General features: G+C 37.7%; 3 protein-coding genes and 1 long non-coding RNA gene across 7 annotated transcripts in view; 2 read left to right on the top strand and 2 right to left on the bottom strand.

Moving 5' to 3' along the window:
• Positions 1-769: 769 nt before the first annotated feature.
• On the top strand, positions 770-5492 carry ephx5 (epoxide hydrolase 5). Its single transcript, XM_052571957.1, has 9 exons — positions 770-939; positions 2037-2247; positions 2479-2659; positions 2832-3041; positions 3213-3342; positions 3471-3685; positions 3774-3882; positions 4646-4771; positions 4888-5492. Exons 1-9 carry the CDS (start codon positions 896-898, stop codon positions 5096-5098), a joined length of 1437 nt encoding a protein of 478 aa, XP_052427917.1. The 5' UTR covers positions 770-895; the 3' UTR covers positions 5099-5492.
• Positions 5398-7699, bottom strand: mad2l1bp (MAD2L1 binding protein). The gene is made up of 3 exons (XM_052571959.1): positions 7304-7699; positions 6564-6841; positions 5398-6479 (listed from the first exon to the last, which is right to left on the bottom strand). The coding sequence occupies exons 1-3, from the start codon at positions 7662-7664 to the stop codon at positions 5949-5951; spliced, it is 1170 nt and encodes a 389-aa protein (XP_052427919.1). The 5' UTR covers positions 7665-7699; the 3' UTR covers positions 5398-5948.
• A 614-nt stretch (positions 7700-8313) lies between these two features.
• LOC127970715 (uncharacterized) lies at positions 8314-9268 on the bottom strand. The gene is made up of 2 exons (XR_008156671.1): positions 9044-9268; positions 8314-8965 (listed from the first exon to the last, which is right to left on the bottom strand). It is a non-coding gene; the product is annotated as an uncharacterized LOC127970715 (long non-coding RNA).
• Positions 9269-9956: 688 nt separating this feature from the next.
• Positions 9957-24450, top strand: part of macrod2 (mono-ADP ribosylhydrolase 2) — a 501746-nt gene continuing 487252 nt past the window's right edge. For 2 of the 4 annotated variants that reach the window (XM_052572470.1, XM_052572471.1), the window contains exons 1-3: positions 9958-10184; positions 12648-12752; positions 21411-21512. In XM_052572470.1, the coding sequence (XP_052428430.1) occupies positions 10148-10184; positions 12648-12752; positions 21411-21512 (244 nt within the window). In that variant the 5' untranslated portion in view covers positions 9958-10147. Of the gene's footprint in view, positions 10185-12647; positions 12753-21410; positions 21513-24450 lie in introns of all 4 variants that reach the window. The other 2 variants (XM_052572472.1, XM_052572469.1) reach the window with 2 other exon arrangements.

Genomic DNA, 24450 nt, shown 5'->3' with positions numbered 1-24450 from the left:
AGACGTTTACATCATTATTTGAAAGCACTGTAAATAGGGTTTCAACAACCCCCTTAAGAAACTGCTTACCATTGCTGTAATTGTACAGGTATAATCACTAAGGATTTTTTAAGGGCTTTGTTGCAGCTGCAAATTTTAAATAGATTTGCACCAATTTAGTCGATTGTTAGTAGGTTAAGTTGCCTAAACTTGCTTCTGGACCCCCAGGGGCTTCAACCCTGCTTCTGGAGACACACTGTCCAGGAGAGTTCTGCTGCAGACTATGATGAATGTAATAATGTATTATCATCTCACCCACAGATTTGGAAATGACAGTTACTTTAGTCAAAGAGAGTCATTTGTGGATTCACAAACTGATATATAGGCCTATTGCAAAATACAAAACTTCAACATTATGAACATGTTGCTGGAAGCATGACACGAACAATTCAGTCGTAACTAAAAATTAGTGACAGACAAATGAAGAACAGGAGCAAATGTTTTCCTGAGCGGAAACCCCGCCCCGCCGCAGCCTCTCCTAAAGATTTCATAGGTCATGTCAATCACAGAGCTGCATGACTAGTACACACCACTGAAACAAATACGAACCCTTAACGTCATTAATCATAGAATAGCATTGATTACACATCGTGACAGATAACGACACTGCTGTTATACTCTTACTGTTAATCGTGATCGAAATCCATTCTTTTTCTAAAGTTTTCCTGACAGGTCACAGCGTGACCGAATTGACCAATGAAAAATGCCAAGGGGCGGGGTTAGCTAGTGTGAGTTTGGGGAAAAAAACCACCTTTGCGCTTTGACCATATCTGCACTTTAACGTTACATAAGCATTGTTAATTATAAACAGTTCAACATAGCTTTGTCCGGAAAAGACACCGCTACTTAACTTACGATGGGCTTTGAGGACTCTATTATGCAGACAGTTGAATACGTCAAGTGAGTAAAACTGCGTAGCGTGGAATGTGTAGTTTAGTAATGTTAGTGCAGTCTCTCCTACTGTTAACCGGGTTTAACCATTTCCGGTGGGGTGCAGCTTGCCTAGTCATTTCGAGGTCACTGCATGTGCTTCACCAGTTTCCTGCAGCTTCACCACATTCGTCTTTGTCTTGTTTGCATGCATTTATTTTTGTTAAGCAGTAATTATAGTGGAGTAGTCATAGTGACTTTTTATTTTTCATTAGTTGCATAGTTCTATATCAGTCGCACGTCCTGATTTTGCCAAGTCCGATGTATTCCGACCCTGGAACAACATTTTACTCCAAAAATATATTCTTAACCATATCCCTACACCTAAACCTAACCTTAACCATGAGTAATCCCTAAAATCAGAGGAAATGATAGATGAATGACACTGATGTACAAGCACCAAACACTGATTTTAAGCATAAACTTCACAAAATCTATAAACTGGTTATTCAAATCTGATTGGTTAATCACAATGTTGTTCCAGGGTCAACAACGATGTTGTCCCAGGAACATGTCTCACTTGGTAAAATCAGGTTAGGCATATCAGTCGGTATCAAGCGCGTTGCCTTGTTTTTTATGAAGAATGTAAACGTCATAAAGAGATGTAGAATCAAGATCAAACAGTCATGAATTACTTGAAAATATAATTGAATTTGAAAAACAGTCTCATCCTGGCTTCACAAGACAACATATTATGTAATGTGATGACAAAATCAACAGCAGCATTTTGAACAAACCAGACAAATGGTCAATAAATGCAACAATATTAAGTATTATTCCGACATTACATGGCGGGAAGAGGATAGATGGGGCTGGAGAACCCCCCCCCCCCCCCCTACAAAAAACATGTTTATTTGCTTACTTAGTATATAAATAAATATAGTTATAAAACCATTCTTAAGATTTCGGGCAGTTGGGGTTTACTGATTTCAAACAAAACCTTGTAGATTAGTCATACATTTTAGCATATAGTGTATATATATATATATATATATATATATATATATATATATATATATATATATATATATTGACGTTTGCTGTCAATTAACTTTCTTCACTTTTAGGGAGACCCTTGGTAACCTCGATCAGTCTAAACTACAGCTCCTAGCACTCTCTTCTGCTGGGGTTGGAGCTGTTTTGTGCTACTTGGCATGGAGGCAAAGCCCCAAAACTATACCAGTGGGGGATGGCTGGTGGGGAGCTGGAGAGAAGCCTTTAACTGAGGACGAAACCATTCACAAATTTGTAGTGACGACCTCGGTGGAAGAGATGGAGGTGGGTGTACAACCTAAACGGTAATAATGTTTTATTCCAGTGAGTAATGCAAGTCAGCATCTTTTTTTTGTAAAGACTGGTGTGGAAATCAGCAATTTTAGAATCAAATAATAGGTTTTCACATAAATCCCCACAAGTACACTCTTTCTTCCACTTTCATGTGTGTTAAATATACACTCACTCAACCGCTATATATTTAAATGTCATCATTAACCCCACTGTTTTCTTTAGGATCTACAAAGACGCATCGATCAAACACGCTTCACGGATCCACTGGAGGATAGCCGCTTTAATTATGGATTCAACTCTAACTATCTTAGACGGGTGGTCTCTTATTGGAGGCACCAGTTTGACTGGGAAAAGCAGGTGAAAGTGATTAACCAGTATCCTCACTTCAAAACCAAAATTGAGGGTAAGCATCTAACACTTTCAAAGGTGATCATTTATCCCACTAGATAAAACATGTTGTAACAAAGCATGCAATTTTTTTTGTTGTGCTTCAAGTCCTACATCATGCATTCGCAAAATGTGATTAGGTATATTACACACTGTTCATTTTAGTGAAAGCCTGTAATGCTTCTCAGGAATAGATGTGCATTTCGTGCACGTGAGGCCTGTCCAGAAGGCTGGACAGACCGTTCTCCCTCTCATGATTGTTCATGGCTGGCCTGGTTCCTTCTATGAGTTTTACAGGATCATACCCTTGCTCACTAAAACTGATTCAGATGTAGTCTTTGAGGTCATCTGCCCCTCCATTCCAGGCTACGGCTACTCTGAAGCACCACATAAAAAAGGCAAGACTTTCAACATTTATGGAACTTATGGCTAATTCTGCTAGAAAAAGACCTTGATAAGTTTGCACAGACATACAAAATGGCATAAGAATAATATATAATCTAAACATATGCGAATGGATTAGAAATGAAGAACAGACCTGCTGTTCTTTCCATTATTTTAACATGAAGGATTCAACACATTGGAGGCTGCCCGCATCTTCCATAAGCTGATGGAAAGACTGGGATTCCCTGAATTTTACGTGCAAGGAGGAGACTGGGGAGCCTTCATTACTAACAACATGGCCCAGATGAAGCCAGAGTAAGAGTTTTACACACCTTATGATCCTAATAATTTGTCTCTTTTTCTGTAATATGTTTTTTTTATTTTATATAGAGTGCCTTTAATTAATTGTCAATTAAAAGCTAACTTTTGCTCTTTAAAATAAGGTGCATTCGTGGTCTGCACTTGAACATGGTCATTGCCAGGACTGACAGCCTTGGTCAGCTTCTCTCCTTAGTCATTGGTCGCTACCTCCCGTTCCTGGTGGGCTTCACAAAGGAAGATGTCAGACGACTCTATCCTTACATGGAGAAGAATATATATGATATACTGAGAGAAACTGGCTATTTACACATTCAAGCCACTAAACCAGACACAGCGGGTAATACTTGGTGCATATCATGTTATGCTTTTGGGTGTTGTCAGATTAACACTTAATTGAAAGCTTTACTTAAAAAATATGTTGCAAGGTTGTGGACTGAATGACTCACCAGTTGGATTGGCAGCCTATATCTTGGAGAAATTCTCTTCCTGGACAGACTTAGGAAACCGAGACTTGGAGGATGGAGGTTTAGAGAGGTGAAGAAAGATTCATCTTATACAGTTGCAGTCATTTTTGCACAAATGTTAATCTAATAGTGCTGTTCCAAAGTTTGGGGTCAGTAAAGTTTTTTAATCTTTGAAGTCTCTTATACAGCAAAGCTGCATTTAATTAGATCAGTGATATCATGAAATAAGTTTTAAAATAAGTTTTTTGTTCGAATTTATTTTAAAACATATTTTATCCCTTTGATAGCCAAGCTCGATTACTGCAGTCTTCACTGTCACATGATCTTCAGAATAATCCTGAAGGCTCGTTCACACCAAGTATGATAACTAAAGAAAAAGATCTAGTTTTAAAAATCATTCTCAATATTAAAGAATAGCAGAGTCCACACCAAAACAACGATTAAGAAAGAAAGGATATTGCTGGAATCACTTTCATAACTATTTTTTTTTTCAAGCTGATAAAAAAAAAAAAAAAAACTGACCGGCAATCAATCTCCATCCTGCTATAACAAGCTCAGATGAGCATACACTTAGAATAAACAGACAATATCGTTCGCTGGTGTGGACGCTAATATTGGTATCTTTATAGTTATTGTTCTTGATGTGAACGGGCCTTAATAGTCTTATTTGGTGCTCTAGAAACATTTAAATATTTAGAAATATTTTAACATTTTTATTATCGATATTGAAACCTTGGAACTTTCATATTTTTACATAACTAGCTAAATCTAAAAATATAAAGGTTTAGTTCAGTGTTAACTAAGAAGCTTTGTCACTTATTGTCCCATCACAGAAAGTTCAGTCTAGACGACCTCCTCACAAACGTCATGATCTACTGGACCACATGTTCCATCATTCCATCAATGCGCTTCTACAAAGAGAACCTGAAGAAAGATTTCAAGACAAGGGTGGACAGAGTGTAAGTTCAAAAAGTCTTTGTGACCCAATGTGAATACCTACACCTCATACTTATTGAATTCAAAAACGATTTGATTTGTATGGCTAAAAAAAAGCTTTTACTTCTTTCCCTTAAAGGACGAGTGTGTATGTTCCCACTGGCCTGGCTGCCTTTCCTGATGAGCTACTCCACTGCCCTAGGGCCTGGGCTAGCTCACGCTTTACAGATGTGCGTTCTTTCACCTACATGCCCAGAGGGGGACACTTTGCTGCCTTCGAAGAGCCTCAGCTGATGGCTCAAGACATCATTCAGTTTGTGGAGAAAGTGGAGAGCAAAGACCACAAATAACAGCAGTATGTTAAAGAAATAATGCACTGCTCTGATCATTTTGGTTTAGTTTCATTGGTGCATTTAACAGTCCAAAGTTAATTCAGTTGGAAATGCAAGGTTCAGCATTAAGGAATGTTGTAGTCTTTCAGTGAACCAAAGTTCTCTGTACAATTTTTTTGTTGTTGTTGCATGAGTTAAACAAGAACTCATAATTTAAAATCAGTAAACATTTCTAAAAAATAAAACACTAACTTCTGCTTTCTAAAAATCAATTTAGCTTCATTGTACATTACAATAAACATGCTCTACAGTTTGCATCCTTTCAACCAGATTTAATGAATGCCGACCTTAAGATTGAATGTTCTTTTGTAAGTGAATGGAATTCAAATAAAAACAAAGATACAGCACCAAATGGAAGTGTCACAATGCATTATTTTCATGAAAATATATACTGACAGACACAAAGAGCCTAAAACACATGAATTTAAGTAAATTAAAATCATGTACATCAGTTTCCAGAAGCTGCCATATTGCAATTGGTTTTAAATAATAGGAATTACAAATGAGTACAAATGGTCTTGGAGTGAGTAGCAGCCAAGATTATTAAACATTAGAAAACCACCACTGTATACTGGAAAAATTAATCATGTAAAATATATGGATTAGCAGATGACAATATAAACACGGCATAAATAATCTGAGGTATTAAAAAAATTAAAATCTCACACTAAATTCCTGAATAATAATAATAGTAATAAAAAAAACAATAGCCCATATACTTTTTGGCCAGTCATACAGCTGTGATCCCTGTGAATGGAGTGAACTGTATTTCAACATTACCTGAAATCTGTTACTCTTTATTCCCTTATCATTTACAGAAACCTTTCACAGTAACAGGGGCTTGAAACCATATATAGTCCCCCAGATCGGTTTTACTTTTTTGTAACTCCCCGGCAAGTGACAAATCACTGGCTATAGAGATGACTTGCCTTTTCACTTTTGTGGGAACTTTAAAATCCACTTTGGGCTTAAACCCAGTCACCCCACAATCCCGGTGACCCAGAGCCATGACCGTGGTAGTCATGAGGCGCACAGACTTGGCATCTGACAACAGGTCAGCCACAAACAATGTGCGGAAAAGCTGCCTTAGACAGGCTGAAGTCCTTAAGCAGTTTTCCCCAGCTCCCATGGCCACCGCTTCCATGTTCACCTCATACAGCTCGGTGGGAAGGACGGTAGACCCACCTAGCATAAAAAGCACACGAGGAACTTGGCTAAGAGAGAACAATGCCTCAAGGTGGGCCAGCACTTCATCTAGGTCCTGTAATGTCCGCTGGCATCGACGCCAGTCCAAGCCCTCAGATGTCTTTGCAGACCTTCGGTTTATCATATCCTCTGTCTGTGAGAAAGAAAGCACAATTCAGTCAAACTTTATTAGAATTATGAATTAAAGTATATCTACACATCAGGTGTTCTGTAATACCTGAGTGGCATTATGCTGCTGTTTTTGGAGGAACACCATTTGGTCATATGTCATAGGCATCTGCTGCCGCTGGTAAAGGACACACTTCAGAAGCTCACAAACAAATCTACAGCAGCCATCCTGGGTGACACGGCCGGGAAAGACAACATTCACTCGTCCTTCTTCTCTTGCTCTCCTGAATATTTCCTCCTCATCAATGTGGTTTGCAGACACTGCGCTAGATTCACAATCCCTCTGACTGCCAGAAGAATTGGCCAAAGGATCAATCTGCTGGCAACCTTTACACAAGACGTTGACATGACAGAATAACAATAAAACAGGCTGAATCAAAATGACATTTTTTTGGTCCAGATCTAAGAATTATTTACTGTTTTATAAAAGAGTTATTTAGATAAGTTGTGTTTTTTCGCATGATGCATTGGGCATACAACCTATAAAAAAAATTACTCTCACTACAATCATCAGTTTCACCAGATGAAATGAACCCTGATCAAAAGTTATAGAACATAAGTAAAGCTTTTTTTTTTTTTTAAATGTATAACTGAGAGACTTGATGAGCCTAAAACATTTAGCAGTTTTAATTAAGTAATTTAAAACTGGGGTTTACTTTAAATTTTCTATATATGTGTGTATACCTGTGTTTTTATTATTCTCATTTGTAATCAATTTGTTTATCAATTATTATTTATAGATGCGAAGCATATAAGTTACAGGAAATCCAACCATTTGCCTCAACGTACCTACATCTTGACCGTCACCTCTATGTTCTGATCTTGCATGTGTGAGGATATTTTTATTTTCTTTGTCTTCTGGTGGGTTTGAAGGGTCCCCGTTTCTCTCAACTTCACCATTGTTGTCCAACAAGCACACATTTTCTACCTTAGATATAGCGGAGGATTCAGGATCATCGACATGGCACAAAATGTTCCATTCCTTTTCTCTATCAGATGAAATCTTTGATTCTTCTTCCTGAGCTGTAGACTGATCGGTGTGAATGACTGCGTTATTATTGCCGTTGTTAGAAGTTTGGTTTGTGTTGCTATGTTTGATGACAGTCATGTTTGCGCAGTCAAACTCTCCTCTTCTCGAGTCCTCTTCCATTTCTACTGTTTGAATTTGCCCAACGGGCACGGCATCATGGGAAAAACGGGAACCGGAAATCATGAGAAACGTAATAAAAGCCCCTCCATTTCATTTTTGTTTAACCTTTTTTCCATATTATAAATACACATTTGGTTAACTGAGCGTGGTATTTCAGATGTTGTTATTTGTTAATATCCAGCCAATTTATCCTGTGTTTTTATTATTTTTGTTTTGTTTTATTCTCTGATTTAAGTCGGTGACTGACGCCCTCTACAGGTTAGATTTTTCCTATCCTGTCAGGATTTAGGTTTCTGGCCATTCTAGTATGCTATTAGGTTATTTGCGGAATTATTTAAATTTCACAACAATGGAGCTTTCTGTACACTCTGTGCTCTAGTCAGGAGGCCTGCAGTGACCAGCAAAAATTCTCTCATAAATCACGTCTCGTCAAATAAACTTTTTTCTTAATGAAATATTTACTGATAATATGAAATAACCTCTTTTTGGAATAGAGTGATGATGCTAATAAATAAATAAACAAATAAATCGACATGTCCACGTTTTCTCTCAAATAACCAAATCCTAATATTTTAAGCAGTAATTAATAGATATAAAATAACTAAATATACAAATGTACACAGCCTTAAAGTAACAGATACAATATATCTAAAGTCACAGAGCTTTATTTAAAAGACAACTCTCATATGCAATCTCTCTGGGTTGAAACGGTTAAAACCTGTTTTTATAATCTATGACTGAAACCATGGTTGTAACATGTCCCCAGGCATTTACAGCAAACCGGTTGAACAAAAGCCTTCATTTAGTAAATCACCAATATCATCAGATCTATCTTTTCCATTATTACATAAGAGTAAATATCGCTGAATAATAATATATAGTTAGATCCGCAAGAATGTTACATTTTGTGCTTCAGTGGAGACTTTGGGCTTAAACCCAGTCACCCCACAATCCCGGTGACCCAGAGCCATGACCGTGGTAGTCATGAGGCGCACAGACTTGGCATCTGACAACAGGTCAGCCACAAACAATGTGCGGAAAAGCTGCCTTAGACAGGCTGAAGTCCTTAAGCAGTTTTCCCCAGCTCCCATGGCCACCGCTTCCATGTTCACCTCATACAGCTCGGTGGGAAGGACGGTAGATCCACCTAGCATTAAAAACACGCGAAGAACTTGGCTAAGAGAGAACAATGCCTAAAGGTGGGCCAGCACTTCATATAGGTCCTGTAATGTCCGCTGGCATCGACGCCAGTCCAAGCCCTCAGATGTCTTTGCAGACCGTTGGTTTATCATATCATCTGTCTGTGAGAAAGAAAGCACAATTCAGTCAAACTTCAGGTGTTATAGAGTGGCATTATGCTGCTGTTTTTGGAGGAACACCATTTGGTCATATGTCAAAGGCATCTGCTGCCGCTGGTAAAGGACACACTTCAGAAGCTCACAAACAAATCTACAGCAGCCATCCTGGGTGACACGGCCGGGAAAGATAACATTCACTCGTCCTTCTTCTCTTGCTCTCCTGAATATTTCCTCCTCATCAATGTGGTTTGCAGACACTGCGCTAGATTCACAATCCCTCTGACTGCCAGAAGAATTGGCCAAAGGATCAATTTTCAAGTTGTGTTTTTTCGCCTGATGCATTGGCCATACAAAAAAACTCTCACTACAATTATCAGTTTCACCAGATGAAATGAACCCTGAACAAAAGTTATAGAACATAAGTAAAGCATTACTTTACTTGACATGAACTTTTGACCTTTTGTACAAATATTCTAGATTTCATGCATGTGAGGAGTCAGTGAGGATTTTAAAAGGATTTATTTATTTAATTTTGATCCCAAATGAGTATTTTGGCATTCAACAAAATGCTAAAAAATAGAAGTTACGTTTGCCACAGGATGTTTTTCATTGCCATGTTTTCACACGTTATGTCGATAAAGGATGGAAAGTCCTGGAATTTCTGTAACTTTATTGTAGATCTGCATATACCATATACACAACCGCTGTATTTTGTTTACGAAGGAAGCACATAGGTAAAGTTGCACATCAATAAACAGCTGTATCAAATTTCCGTATTCCACTACCACGCACGGCGCTGCAGTCTTCTGAAGCTTTTTCTCTCACTCCCCTCGGTTGCTACCCCACCGACCCTACAACGCTTTGACGCTCAACCTAACGCACGTCACGCGTATGCACCGTTTTATCGGACTGCCGCATGAAACCATCCAATCCTAACACCACTTCCGCGTTCGAGTCGACCAATCGCCTCGCTCCATTTCCCACTCAGCCTACACTTGTTCGCGTTAAGCTAGGTTGCACCACTGCACTGTCTCCCCTCCAACTACAATTTGACAGTTTCTCAGGTGCGGTGTTACGCTACAGGAGCTGTTCCACTTTCTCTTGAGTTTCAGCGCGCATTTCGCTGTGAGCCTGGGGTTGCTTAACTCAAAAACCATTTACCAGAAGCCCTCACACCACGGCACCATGAGCAAAAAGAAAAAGGAGTGGAGAGCGGAGAAAGGTAAGGGGCTTTTGGACTCTGCTCGTGTCTCTTCCGTTTAAAGACAGGATTCATAACGGTAGTGTCAGTCTGGGGTTTGACATCCACCGGTTTAAACCTGGGGTCACGGCACGCACGTGGCTGGAGAAATGTCTTCTTATAGAAGCTCTGCCACGTGAATCAACAGCATGGACAGATGCACACCTTCCGATGCAGGTGGAGCATCAGTACATGCTGCTGTCATCAAGGCCCTAATGTGTCCAGCGTTAAAATCAGTTTAAATGCAAAACTAATGCGTTAATTAGTGATTCATCTTATATAAATGAATTGGAACATGCACGTGTTGGATTGATGCAGTCAGTGAAAAGCCGTATGATAATATAAAACCCCCCAGTGTGGTGCTTTGCATAAACTATGACAATTACACCTTTGATCAAGACGAGAAAGCATTTGTGACCAACTCCTTGTAGTCTGAATTTATAACCAGTGCACTGTAAGTCAGTTTGTATAAATGCATCAGCTAAATTACAAATGAAAAGGTCTGTTGATTAAACATTTAATGAAACGAAGAGCATGCACACATGTTCTTTTGCTAAATCCTTGTCTTGGATATCCACCCTCATAAATAGTTTAGTTCTAGAGCTTTTGTCTAAAATTGTAAGTATAATAGCCAAAAATGAGTTGCTTCGGTTGTGTTTGATCAGAGCTGGAGATAAACTTTCCTGGAAGTTAGATTTCTAGGGACAGGATATAGTGGTTTCATGGTATGTTTGGATTTTCTGCACCTTCCAATCATGTTTGATATAAGCATATTTTTGCTGGACGCTTTATAATTACAATAGGATTATTTATATTAATTTGAAGTGCACAAGCGCTGCCACCTGTTCTTGACACAAACATCAATCAGTGTGACCCGAAGTTTATGACAACAATGTTCATTATTGCTTAAAATGTGGACTCCATTGAAGTTTGATTATGTCCTATGAAGTGGCAACACTGTAAATTATTAGGCTGACAGAAAGCATTGCTACCCGGTACACATTAATGGTCCGCTATCATAAATCAGACTCCTAATAATATGATAAACTGTATATGATGAGAGCTATTGACTTACGGCCTAGTGTAAAACAGTGCAATGCAGTAAACAAACATCAAATACTTATGTTATGATATCTTTTGATGGGGATTTGATGAAATGAATCAGCTTTGTTGGCGTTTGTGCTATTTTAAAATCGCAAGTACACACTGCTCTCATAAAGCTGCCTTTGTGCAAGACAACTTCATTCGTGTAGCAATAGGGAGTGCAGGAGGATAAAAACGGAGAAAATAAATTAATAAAGATGGTTGAAAAGGCAGATGTAGGGGCAGTCAGCATGAAAAATCAGTAGTGTCGGCAGGGGCACTTTGGATCTGGTTTGTATCAAGAATATCAAGGTGAAGTTTTATTTTGTCTAGAGTCGAGGGAAAAAAATGCTATTTGGGAGGTTCTTATAGATTGTTACATTTTCTTTTAATTTAACTTCTTATCTTACCATACAATAACTGCATAACAACTGTGATGTGAACCTATTAGACTTTACTTTATTGCACCAATTTCTAGAAATACCAAATGTTTGCATTTATTAATTTCTGTTAGTACCCCTGCTTTGTATATTTCTTTGTATTTATTGTCATGTTTTATTTAGGCAGCAAAAATTTAGTTCACTTTTTAAAAAAGGTTTGGGTTATGAAACAAAATTAAAATCTGTTCTTACATTTACATTTATGCATCCAAAGCTACTTACAGTGCATTCAGGCTATACATTTGTTTTTTATTATCATTAGTATGTTACATACTATTCTATTCTAAAACCTATTGTTAACATAATAAATGTTTTTTTTTTTATTGTCATGTATTTTAAATGCAGAATTATGGGTTTTGTACCTTCCCTCCTATAAAACTTTTGTAAGGAGTTGTATGTCATTTAGTGCCAACAGAGGTTTCATTATTGGAAGAAACAAAAGTGAAACTAAAACCTCAAGAAGAAAGTTATGAACCTGTAGAAGGAGAATAAAAAGAGAAAGGAGTATATAGACCGTAATCAGAAACCATCTGTATAAACTTTAGTCTAGCAGTCTAAACTAGTCAGGGCCTTTATTTGAATGTAAGTCCTCAAATTATGGCCTCATAAATATTAGTAAATTATTGAATGATATTGTCCATGTACACTACATAAAACAGATCACACACAGTCTGGTTCCATGTCAGGCCTGCAGCTGTATGTGGAACAGTATACCCTCATTAGCTTGTCACTTCTTTCTCACACACTCTTACATGGCTGCCACAATTACCACACCAAAGAGTGCCACTCTGACACGATGCATAGAGCTAGTCGCAGATGTTCCTTTATGTAGCCCTCTGATTCAAACTGATTTGCTTTGCTCCACAAGACATGCTCTTGAGTGTCTGTATGCTATAACAGTGTGGTTTCTTCTTTTGCACAGAACGCTTACTCGGTCTTGGTCTTGAGGATAGACGCAAAGATTATCGAGGAAACTATGTGCCATTGGACGCGATCTCCACCTGGGCAAATCATGACAGTAATACAGGTAAATCTAGACGTCTTTATGACTTACATGTTTTTCAATCTTAGGCAGACTTGGGAAAGCTGTTTGAAAATAGTCTGCAGTTTGTTTTGTGGTGCAAAAATGAGACACGTTATTTTTAAGTAGCCCACATACTTTTACAATAGTAAATTGTATATGGCACCATTCTGTACGTTTTTATATTTTGTTCAGCAAGGATGAAAAAAAAGGCATTTGATCAAAAGTGACAGTAAAGACATTTATAATGATTCGAGTAAATGCTGTTATTTTTAATTCCGTATTTATCAATGGAAGGTTTTCCACAAAAATATTAAGCAGCACAACTGTTCTCAATAATAATAATAACAATAACAATAATAATAATAATGTGTCAAATGAGTGTATTAGGAATTTCTAAAGGATCATGTGACACGAATGATTGGAGTAATGGATGCTAAAAATTAAGCTTTGCCATCACAGGAATAAATTACTTATATATATTTAAATAGGAACTGTTATTTTCTTTATGTAATATTATCACATGTATATAACTTTTAACATTGTCTCTGTGTCTTGGTGAACAGCTTTAGAGTCTGTTCTATTGCATTAAAGTTGCATAGTCATTCTAAAGAAGGTACTGGTTGTTTCATGTCTTTCTCCACCAGAAGACACAATAGTAACTCTGCATGCAAGTGACTTGCTGCCCTTTTGAAGGGAGAGGACACATGGATCAGTGAGACCCTCACAGCTCAGATATCATAGCTTATTTATGGATGAAGATAGTTGCGTTATCCTGACCAGCTATCTAAGGCACAATCCCAATTCTATTTTATACCCCTTCACCTATCCCTACCCCATGCCTTCCCATTGTCCCTTGAAACAGAGTGTCATGGGGTAGGGGGGAAAATATTCCCCTAAGAATTTGCTGGTGTACATTAGAGCCTTACCGTTCTATATTAATGCGCTGCTTACTGACACACACACACACACACACATATAGGAGATCGCACAGCTCACACATCCAGGAGCAAAGAAACTTGTCAACATTGCCCCGTGACTTTTATTAATAACAGTTTAAATACTCACGCTACATTATATTTTCTAGCAACGAGAGCATAATATTGCTGTTTTTGAAGTTAACTCACTCATTGTAAAGAGAGACACAAAGACGCGCATACACGACTCTCTTGTCTCTCTGTCATACCCCTTCGTTTGAAGTGTGGTCCCAAAAAATCTTTGTTTGAAGGGCTATCTGACCCTTCCCCTTACCCCTACCCATCCAACCAAAGGAGAACTGAGACACCCCTACCCCTTCACGGGAACACGTTCACACGTAGGGGAAAAGGGAAGGGCTAAGGGGTAGAAATGGGATTGGGCCTAAGTTTTATTATTTAGTTGAGCAAAATGGCTAGAGAGAATTAGATGGTGACATTCCTCAAAATATCACCTTTTGTGTTCCGCAAAACAAGTTTGAAACAACTTGAGGGTGAGTAGCTAAATGATGAGAGAATTTTCATTTTCTTGTGAACTATTCTTTTAAGTTCTGACTCGGTTGATCCAATCTATTACAACTGCAATGTTCACGTCATTTATTTTTTCGACATCAAGTGGCTGTTTAAGACTGTAATTTGTAATCTGAGAAAGAGAGCGAGAGAGACTGAGCACGCACAGCGCCGCTCATCAATGTCAGTTCCAAAACAGTGGACTAATTTTTAGACCCAGGGCACACGTTGCAAGCTTTTGTTTACCGTAGCAAGTTGACATGGCAACTGTTTTAGTTTATTATGGCATGACTGCTTTTGTTTCTTGTTTTAAGACCAGACATCTGTTGCTTATAAACTTAGATTAGTCTAATTTCAGAATGAAAAAGTATAAATGATTATCCCTCTGCTGACATCCAGCTTGTTCAGACGTTTTTAAAACTCCATTTTAACATAATGGCTGTATTTATGCACCTGGCCCCAGAAGATCAGGAATAATTTGAAAGGCATAGTTCACCCAAAAATGAAAATTCTGTCATTAATTACTAGTGCTGGCTTATGTTAACGTGTTAAAGTATGCAATCAATTTTACTATCCTTAATGCATAAAACACTTTTTTTTTTTTTTTGCAATTAATGCAAAATTACTGAAGCCCAATTTCTATTCTAACCCTTTAATCTAATTTTGCTTCTCTGCTTGCCATTAGATCATTTTAAACCGCTAAACTCCGGGAAAGTTTTCAAGTCCTATGATCGAATGAATTCAAACAGTGCTAATATAAGGGAAACCAGGCTGATTACATTAGAGATTACAGAGAGAACAGAGACTCGCGTTTTGTTTGCGGTGAATTATTAATTCAAGTATGTTTCACTTCAAAACATGAGCTCTGTCATATTGATTGTCTCTGAAGAGTGCGAGCCCTCTCACGTTGTCAGCGCATATACATAATGTGCTAAAGAAATTTTCTCTGCATTTTTTTTTCTGTAGTATTCATCTTGTTTGTCTGAATGCAAATAATCCAGAAGAGCAACATTTCATACAAAAAGTCAGACAAGTGCTTTTTATTATACAGGATTTTTATTATTTTTAATGCAAATACAATCTATAAAAGGCTTGAATAGACTCTAATTCTTGATGCGTTATTTGTTTTCTTACATAAAGGTCTAGAATACACAAAGAAAGTGTCTGCTGATTAATTTAATCAAAGGAACACGCATATCTGTACATAAGGCACAGATCTGAGACTGCAAATAGTTCAGTGAAACAAGATCCTAAAAAACACATTAATGTTTTCAATGAAAGAAAGTAATTCTCACAACTTTGCCCACATATGTATGTGTGTATATATGTGTGTGTTATCAAACAAAGAGTGTAAATAGTGGTAGATACTATCTGCACAAGTAATGTTTATAGAAGTAATGTGCTATTTGTATTAAAGGCAGAGCAAAGTTAGTGAAAACTTGCCAAAAAAGGGTGGATATTGGCACTCAATGTTAGTTTTTTTATTTATATTTGTTAATTGTCTTTTTGCTTTTTATTAGATAGACAGGGGTCGAAATTAATTTTCTTTACTTTGTAGCACTGCTGCTCCCAATTTCAAAAAAAGCCCCAGCAAAAATTTAGTAGCACTCACCAAAAATTTATGAACATCGCAACTACAAATTATATATTAACAAATTTAATCCTTACATTCTTGACTTTAATGCAGATTTTTAGATTTGGTTAATATTAATATTGGTCAGTTCACAGCAGTGAGAGAAATTAATATTTTCCAATGTTTCAATTGGTTTTTACCTTTACATGGTCATTTTTTTCCCAAAACTGTGCATTATCATTTGAGTCAAATTCTTATATTTAACTGGTCAATTATAATAAGACATAAGGGCTGATATAAAACATCAATCATCAAAATTAATCTTTGCAATGCAGAGGAAACGCAGAAAGCTGCATTTGAAATGACATTTAGATCCATTTACACTCTGATTAATGCTGGACATAAATGCATTTAACCTGCAGTTACACTTGCATAAATATTTTAATATTGTAAACATAAAAAGTTGAATACTGATATTTGAAATGTTTGAAACTTTAAATGTTAAATTAAAACCGCTAGCATGTTGCAGCAAGTCACTGTTAATAAGTGAGTCATTGTGATTGAATTAAAGTTAAGAATGTAAAGATGAAGGTTTAATTTGTTATGTAGCCTAACGTTTCATAGAACGGCAGACAGGTCACCAAACAACACCCAGAAGGCACATACTCTGAACGTCTTTAGAGAAATGAAAACAGGTCGCACGACAACAATTATTTGCACTCGCATGAATGCTCCCAGATATATTTTGAGGTCGCGACGATTACATTTCGGGAGAATATGCAACCAAAATGGTCACAATTTCGAGCCTTGATAGGACAGTGGAGAACCAGTGGGGAGGGAAATATCAAGAGCAAAGCACTGCCTTTTTTGCCTTTTTGATTCTTTTGTTTTGTTTGAGTCAAGGCTGTTTCATTATAGACTGCATGTCAGAGATGCTTTAGTTTTCATTGGCGAGATGCTATTAGAGTTCTCTTATTATTTAAAGAATATTAATTTTTTATATTTTAAAAGGGGCTTCCTAAATTCTTCCACTGTCTGTTGTTTGTCAGTTTAAACCGGTATTTTCATTCAAATTTTAGGCCCTTTTTTGTGCCATTCTGGTTGGGATGTTTAATAATGTTTTATGGTAAATATTGTTTTTTTATTTTATTTTAAATAAATCTTTATTTTAAAAATTTTTTTTTATGATTTGACAGTGGAGAGCAGACAGGAAGGGAAGTGAGAGAAAGAGAGCGAGTGGGGAAAGGTCCTCAAGCCGGGATTCGATCTTGGGATGCCCGTAACACAATGACATTAAGTGTTGGCACACTCGCCCACTAGGCTGTCTGCACGGACATTGTGTGCTTCTTCTAATGGAAGTTATACTCTGAGCTCATCTTGAACGTATAGCATGTTTAAATCCATTCTTTTAGTCCAACATCAGCTTGGAAAATGTGAAGGAATCATCAGATTCTGTGTGGCCTTTTTTCCATTAAGTCCAATCTTAGTTAAAAGATGATTTGAAGAAATCCTTAAAATACATCTTGCTTGAAATCCTCAGGCCATTTTCATCTGTAGTATAGTGAGAGGATGTCGGAAATGCTGTATGGAACATTTCCACTGCCTTGGATAAGGCTTGTTCTTCGCACATCCTGCACGTGCTCCACCAAATGGCCATGTCCTGTGCCAGCAGGCCTGGAGATGAGCTGATCTGGTCAGTTCACATTAGAGCCAAATATTTGCTCTGGCTCTACTAATCTAAGAGGACAGTTTGTAGGATGTGCTATAGGCTATTATTTAAATGAGCATAATGAACACTGCTTATTGTAGCTTGTAAATATTCATGTGATTTTTGCATATCATTCTGACCGACTGGCCAGTGCCAACGGTTTTTGAGGCCTGATGGTTTGGACGTTCTATTCATTGGCCTACTATCTGTTCTGTTAACACATATGCACAGTGTTACATGCCAGCGCTTTAACCAACCAGACCTGATTTCATTGGTTCTTGTTCTCTCAGCATTCTGGGAGCTGGTACAAAGCTATTTGAAAAGGTAACTGGTATTTGTGGATTTATATAAACTCTAGGGATGCACCGAATCTTATATCTTTTCTTTTTAAAAATCAGAATATGTTTGGTGACTTAACTGAAATGAATGTAATTGAACATTAACTCAATAAACATGGATAGTAGGCTGTTTAGTTTACGTTTATAACAGTAGGATAGGCTACGATTAGAACAGTAGCCAGATATTACAAAAAAATATTAAAGAAGATCACACACATCTCCTGCATCATAATTAAATTAATGTAAAACCTCTAATCTTTCACATGAAATGAGTTAAAAAAAAAATGCTCTGCATTAACAGGTGACAGCCGGTTGCGAATGTGGGAACGAATGTCCCCAGCAGTACTGAAAAGTCTTTCACTGGGCACAGAGGTAGATTTTTGCCAGCAGTGGAAATCGCTGCTGGTTTGTCTTCCACCACTGAAGAGGATCCTCTGGAATCAAATGCTCACCCAAAAAAACGCTTGTCTCCACGTCAGCACCCGATATGACTGGCTGGCTCTGTATTGCTATGGTATAAATCGTGCCAGGCGCTCAAGATTCCTGAACAGTTTAGTTTAGAGCGAACTGTCGGGCCGTGTTCCTCCTCATATAAACACCTTCACGCAATCAACGGCCGCGTGACGTCGACCAGCGTAGCACAAGCCTAGGGTTCGGTTCGGTGAAAAAAAAAAACTAAGGTTCGGCCGAAACCGAACCCCGTCAAAAAGCCCAGTATTCGGCCAAATCTGAATCCTGGATTCGGTGCATCCCTAATAAACTCGCACATCTGATCCACTTTAGAGAACCCATAGTGAAGCTTGTTCAAATGTCCTATCTGCTTGCATGCTTGCATGTTTGACATTTTAATTTTAATTATAATATTATTATTATTATTATTATTATTATTTTTTTTAGTACTTAGTCTTCAATGTCACAAGATCATTCAGAAAATGATCACAGATGAAAACAGTTGTGCTGCTTAATTTTATTGTAGAAACTGTAATGCTGAATTATTTTATATATATATATATATATATATATATATATATATATATATATATATATATATATATATATATATATAAGAAAGTTAAAAGTACAGCATTTAGAAGGACCAGAATGAGCTTTATTCGCCAAGTGTGCTCAAACACAGGGAATCTTTTGTGGTTTCCAGGAACTCTGGGTACATGCATGCATACTGTATACCACAAGGGGGAAAGAAAAACAGACCATTTAAATAAGTAAAAATAATAATAATTAATAATAATAATAATAATAATAAAATGTTGTAAGTAACTTTGATTAGAGCTAACAGATTTATTTACAGATACAGTGTGGAAAATATTTTTTTTGATCTCCTGCTGATTTTGTAAGTTTGCCTACTTGCAAAGAAATGAAGGGTCTGTAATTATTTTAACAGATTTAGAAAGAATATCAACCAAAAAATCCAGAAAAAACACATTATATAAAGGTTAGAAATTGATTTGCATTTCAGTGAATGAAATAAATATTAAATCCCCTACCGACCAGCAAGAATTCTGGCTCCCACAGGTTCTGCGCCTATGTGGAACAACGAGTAGTCCTGTCACTTTAAGAAGTTACTCCTTATGTCAACTCATTAGGTGTAAAAGACACCTGTCCACACAATCTGTATCTTCCATTCCAATCTCTCCCATGGGCAAGACCAAAGAGCTGTCGAAGAATGTCAGAGACAAGACTATAGATCTGCACCAGGCTGGAATGGGCTCCAAGACCATCACTCGGCCAGAGTCTGGAGCTCCACGCAAGATCTCGCCTCATAGAGTTAATGAGGATGATCCTGAGAAAGGTGAGGGATCAGCCCTGAACTACACGGGAGGAGCTTGTTAATGATCTTAAGGCAGTTGGGACCACAGGAATGAATTTGACTCGCCGTGTTTGGAGGGAAAGAAATGCTGAGTATGACACCAAGAACACCATCCCTACAGTCAAGCGCAATGGTAAAAACATTGTGTTTAGGGGCTGTTTTTCTGCTAATGGTACATGACGACTTCACCACATTCAGGGGCAAATGGACGGGGCCATGTACTATTAAATCTTGGTTGAGAACCTCAGCCAGAACACTGAAGATGGGTCATGGATGGGTCTTCCAGGATGACAATGACCCGAAACATACCGCCAGGCAACAAAGGAGTGGCTCAAGAACCAGCACATTAAGGTCATGGACTCCCAACCTCAATTTTATAAAAAATCTGTGGAGGGAGCTGAAACTGAGTCTCCAAACAACAGCCAAGAAACCTTAAGGAATTAGAGAGAATTTGTAAAGAGGAATGGATCAGAATCCCACCTGAGATGTGTGCAAACCTGGTGACCAACTACAACTACTATCTTATCTCTGTGCTTGCCATCAATGGTTTCTGACCCAAGTACCAAGCCATGTTTTGCTTGGGAATAAAAACTACATCTTTCACTCACTGAAATGCAAATCAATTTCTAACCTTTATATAATGTTTTTTTTGGTGATTATTTTGTCTCCATAAGTAAATAAACAAACAACCAATAAAATTATAGACCCTTCATTTCTTTGTAAGTGGGCAAACTACCAAATCAAATAAATATTTCCCCCGCTGTATGTACATTATGTACTGTATATACACACACAAAAATGCTGGGTTAAAAACCATAATTTCTGGGTTAATTGGCCAGCATTGGGTAAATATAGACAGAACACATGTTATTTTAACCCAGCTTGTTGGGTTTTATACATTAACCTCTTTGCTGGGTGGTTTTTAGACATCATGCTGGGTCAGTTATGCAAACTGATACATGTAACTGTGAAGTCTAGTCATGTTTCAGCACTGCTCGTGCATTCATTTTATAAAAATCACAGATTACAGAAAAACTACCCAGGTAAGTAAAAAAAAAAAAAAACTAAAATGACCCAACAAGCTGAATCCTGCATTTGGGTTTAAAAAAAATCCCACACTTTTTCAGGATGCAGAAACTCCCCAACACCTGGGTAAAAATCTAAAAAACAACCCAATTAAAGGACCCAACAGGCTGAATCCAGCATTTGGGTAAAAAAAAATAACTCAGCATTTTTTTTTATGCCACAAGAGCACTGAATTATAACAAGTCCGTAAATCTGGGTGTCAGTTATTTAAGGTGGAAATGGGCTGGGGATAGATGTTCTAGTGCACAGAAATCTGTAACACATTTGTGACAATAATTGCTTAAGTGGTTTAGAGAGGGTTTTTATTTAAAAAAAAATTCACCCGCAAAATGCACTACAGTGTGACATGGTCAAGTATGTTCGTCAAATAGGCCATGTTTATGAGGCGTTTTTTTTTTTTTAACAAGTGACCACAGTGTGGCGTCACTCTACTGCTTCTCATTTGATATCATCCAGTCCAGTTCATCTTTCAAAAGTTCAATGTTTATCATTATTGAGTAATTATAGAGCAGATGTGGGTCAGTAGAGTGTTGTAGGACCTTTGATGAACCTGTACTGTTCTGATCAATACCGAGTGTCATCATGCACCATTATCTGAAATAAAAGCTTTTCTGTAAATTAATCTTTGCTTTATCTTTACTATACAGCTGCTGAGGAAGAAGAACAGAAGTCTTTCTTCTTGGCTGACAAAGTGTCTCTGTACAAAGGTGACATCACCACCCTAGAGGTGGATGCCATAGTGAATGCTGGTGAGTTTGCCGTTTCTGATCAATTGCAGTTTTAAAATTTCATTACTCTAAGCAATGCAATTGGTGCACAAGTGTGACACTGAGAGTTTCAGCCTGTGACTTTGCATTCGTTGAGCTTGCCTGACCTCTTGTGTCTGTAAGTGGAACAGGCATGACTACGTTTTTTTTCCCCCTTTGTTTGTACTTATGCATTTTACATCTGTTCAAGTCTGTGCAGTGTGTTTTCTCCTCGCAGTGCATTTTGCTGTTTACTTTTATGTTTTGATGTACTTTCACAGGAAAGATGCTTTTCCTTTTCAGGATGAAACGATACCAGAGAACAAACTTGTAAAACTGACCCCCCCCTGTTTACATGGTCAGATGTTTGTATCTCTCTGGCTTGTTTTCATGTTACAGTGATCTAAAATCAATTTATTCCTATTTATTACCTCTTTAGTGTGGGGGCTGTTTGAAATCTGTTCCGAGAGGAAAGGAGTTGTTATATAGTAGATGTTCTGCGGAAATAAGCATGTGTTAACTGCGTTCCGCTGTGGTGAGAGAGCAGACAGATAACACTGTCATGGTTTACCTCAAATCATGGAAACCTGGCAATAAAGATAGAAAATTGTGCTTACTTAAGCATTTAGTGTGTGTTGTGTGGGAGATTTTCATTGATTAGACATGTTCTTGATTCAAGATGTTTATCGTAGTTCCATTCATTGAGAGGAATAGTTTAACATTTCCGCCCACAAAGAATGATTGCGGTTCATATCTAAAACTGCTGTCTGTTTGACAAGAGCATCCGTGAAATGTGATTTTTGCCGGACCGTTGAATCTCTAAAAACAAATGGAAACTCTTAACAGCTGTGTTGTGCTCTGCTTACAACATGTACAAAAATGTGTTTGTGAATGATTGAGGTTTTTTGTTTATCTCAACGTAGTTCAGGCATTATGCAGTCTAATTGAAGTAACGATGCCTAGCAGCTTTGGGACATTTAGACGAATCTAAACCTTCTGTTGAGTTTACTGCTGTTCTGTGAGCCGTGAACCTCGCAAACTAGTAGATTCATTATCACTGGAGCTTGTCTGAGTTTCACATTTCCGTTATGTGTATTTACTCTCACATACTAGGTTATTACTACAGTTTCCTTAGTGGGATGTAGGACCGCAGGCTAATATAGCGATGTCGTTTTAATGCATCATTCTTTATTGTAAGTAGATATATATTCATACATACATTGTGTATACGTATACATATAAAAACTGACCTGTTGGAACAGTATTTTTAATGTTAATCACTTCACTGCATAATGTCAATATGACTGTGCATCATCTCAGGAAGCATAGGGTACCTCAAGAATTCAGGTGATTTCAAACAGGCGAAAGAGTGTTTTTCCATATTGTAAAGTTTTTGTTTACAGGACAACTTGCCCTTTCAAAGTTTCTGCAGGGTTGCTGTAAGGTCAGTCAGCATTGAAAACAGGAAATAAGAGAACAGGCCGTACGGTGCTCTGTTCTAATCTCGGTGTCTGATGCAATCATACTGATATGAAACTGCAGCAGTAAGCAAAATGAATAAAAATGAATCACATGTTCAATACCACTGTGGTTCAGCTTCTCTCAGTGCTTATTTCAACAAGTTTGTTAGTGCATTCTTCACATCAGTGGCTGCATAAAAATAATGTGAAACCATTCTGTTGGGTTTGTGGCATTGAATTAGGAAAGTAATTGGTTTAAAGGCTTCAGAGTATGAGGGAGACGACTTATCATGCAGACGGGCGGCTGTTCATCCATCAGAGGCCAGCGGCTCAGGCCAGGAAAGTAATCGCATTATTGCAACAGTGCTTGGAATGATTTTTAAAGCCCCATTTGCTCCAGTGTCTTTTAAATTTAGGTTCCTGGAAAGATGTTTCTATCTCTAAACTATAATATGGTGATAAGAACAATCGGAAAGCATCTCTTTGATTGTGGGGAACTGTCGTTTTGTTTCCAGTAGTCCTGCTGAAAATGCAAACAGCATTGTACTCTTAGGAAAAAGAAAACCGTTGCCAATGTAAAGTGTGCCATGATTTTTGTGCTGTAAAACCTGTTCTAGATTTATTAATTTTTTTTTTTGTATATCTATTTTCACTTAGAAAGATGTCCTGTTACAATGTAAAATGGCTTGTAAACACTTTCACTCTAATCCATCCAACTATCTTTTACATTGGACCAGAAAAGTGGGATCTGGCATGAATTGAGTTGCTTGCGTGGCAGACGCCCGTCTTCGTTTTGTCCCCACTGTAAATCTCACTATGTTCTTCTCTTTTAAACGCTAGTTGTTTTCTTAACAGTACTCTTTGTAAAGGTACTTGTTTTGGGTAATGAATTGGGACCATTTGCGACAATTAAAATTGATTCTACATATTCTGGATGTGTGTAATATAAATGCAGTCTGGATGTACTAAATTGGCCATGTTGTTATTGTCATGTGACCTACCAGCAGCAGTTGTGTCACGTGTAATGCCTTTCCTGTGGCCTCATGGGATAGTGAAGGATACTTCAGAATCTTGCTGGAAGTAGAAGGTCACTTGGATATGAATACTGTGAATTTGGACATGCTACTCTTCTCACATACTACCTTTGCTACGTTATAGTAGGGACGTATGCAATTTGAATGCAGCCATTCTTTAGAAGAATCAAGTGGATGAAGGAATGACTCTACCAATCCCTTTGAGATTTCAGAAATCTATCGGGCGGTTGTACTGATTGCCAATTTCTTCCTTGAGGAGGAGAGTTGCATCATCTAATAGTTTTGTTTCTTTTTGAACCTCTTACACGTAAGAAGAAAGACACCCACCCTCCCCCAAAAAAACTCCCTGCTGACTCAGACTCCGCTTTCCCCCACATTTAGTCTGACTCTTGTTTTTTTTTTTTTCTTCTCCTCAGTGTGTTGTATTTTAGGTAATCACAGTTATTT

The sequence above is a fragment of the Carassius gibelio genome, chromosome B13 (assembly GCF_023724105.1).
Source record: "Carassius gibelio isolate Cgi1373 ecotype wild population from Czech Republic chromosome B13, carGib1.2-hapl.c, whole genome shotgun sequence".
Taxonomy (NCBI): Eukaryota; Metazoa; Chordata; class Actinopteri; order Cypriniformes; family Cyprinidae; genus Carassius; species Carassius gibelio.
This window is presented reverse-complemented; position numbering and strand designations above follow the sequence as displayed.

What these genes read in the sequence shown, in the direction of transcription:
- ephx5 (XM_052571957.1), top strand. Translation starts at nt 896, where the DNA reads ATGGGCTTTGAGGACTCTATTATGCAGACAGTTGAATACGTCAA. An exon ending in CAGACAGTTGAATACGTCAA is followed by an intron (nt 940 to 2,036) that starts GTGAGTAAAACT and finishes CTTCACTTTTAG; the next exon opens with GGAGACCCTTGGTAACCTCG. An exon ending in CTTCAAAACCAAAATTGAGG is followed by an intron (nt 2,660 to 2,831) that starts GTAAGCATCTAA and finishes AATGCTTCTCAG; the next exon opens with GAATAGATGTGCATTTCGTG.
- mad2l1bp (XM_052571959.1), bottom strand. Translation starts at nt 7,664, where the DNA reads ATGGAAGAGGACTCGAGAAGAGGAGAGTTTGACTGCGCAAACATGACT. An exon ending in AGGTGACGGTCAAGATGTAG is followed by an intron (nt 6,842 to 7,303) that starts GTACGTTGAGGC and finishes TCTTGTGTAAAG; the next exon opens with GTTGCCAGCAGATTGATCCT. An exon ending in AGCAGCATAATGCCACTCAG is followed by an intron (nt 6,480 to 6,563) that starts GTATTACAGAAC and finishes TCTTTCTCACAG; the next exon opens with ACAGAGGATATGATAAACCG.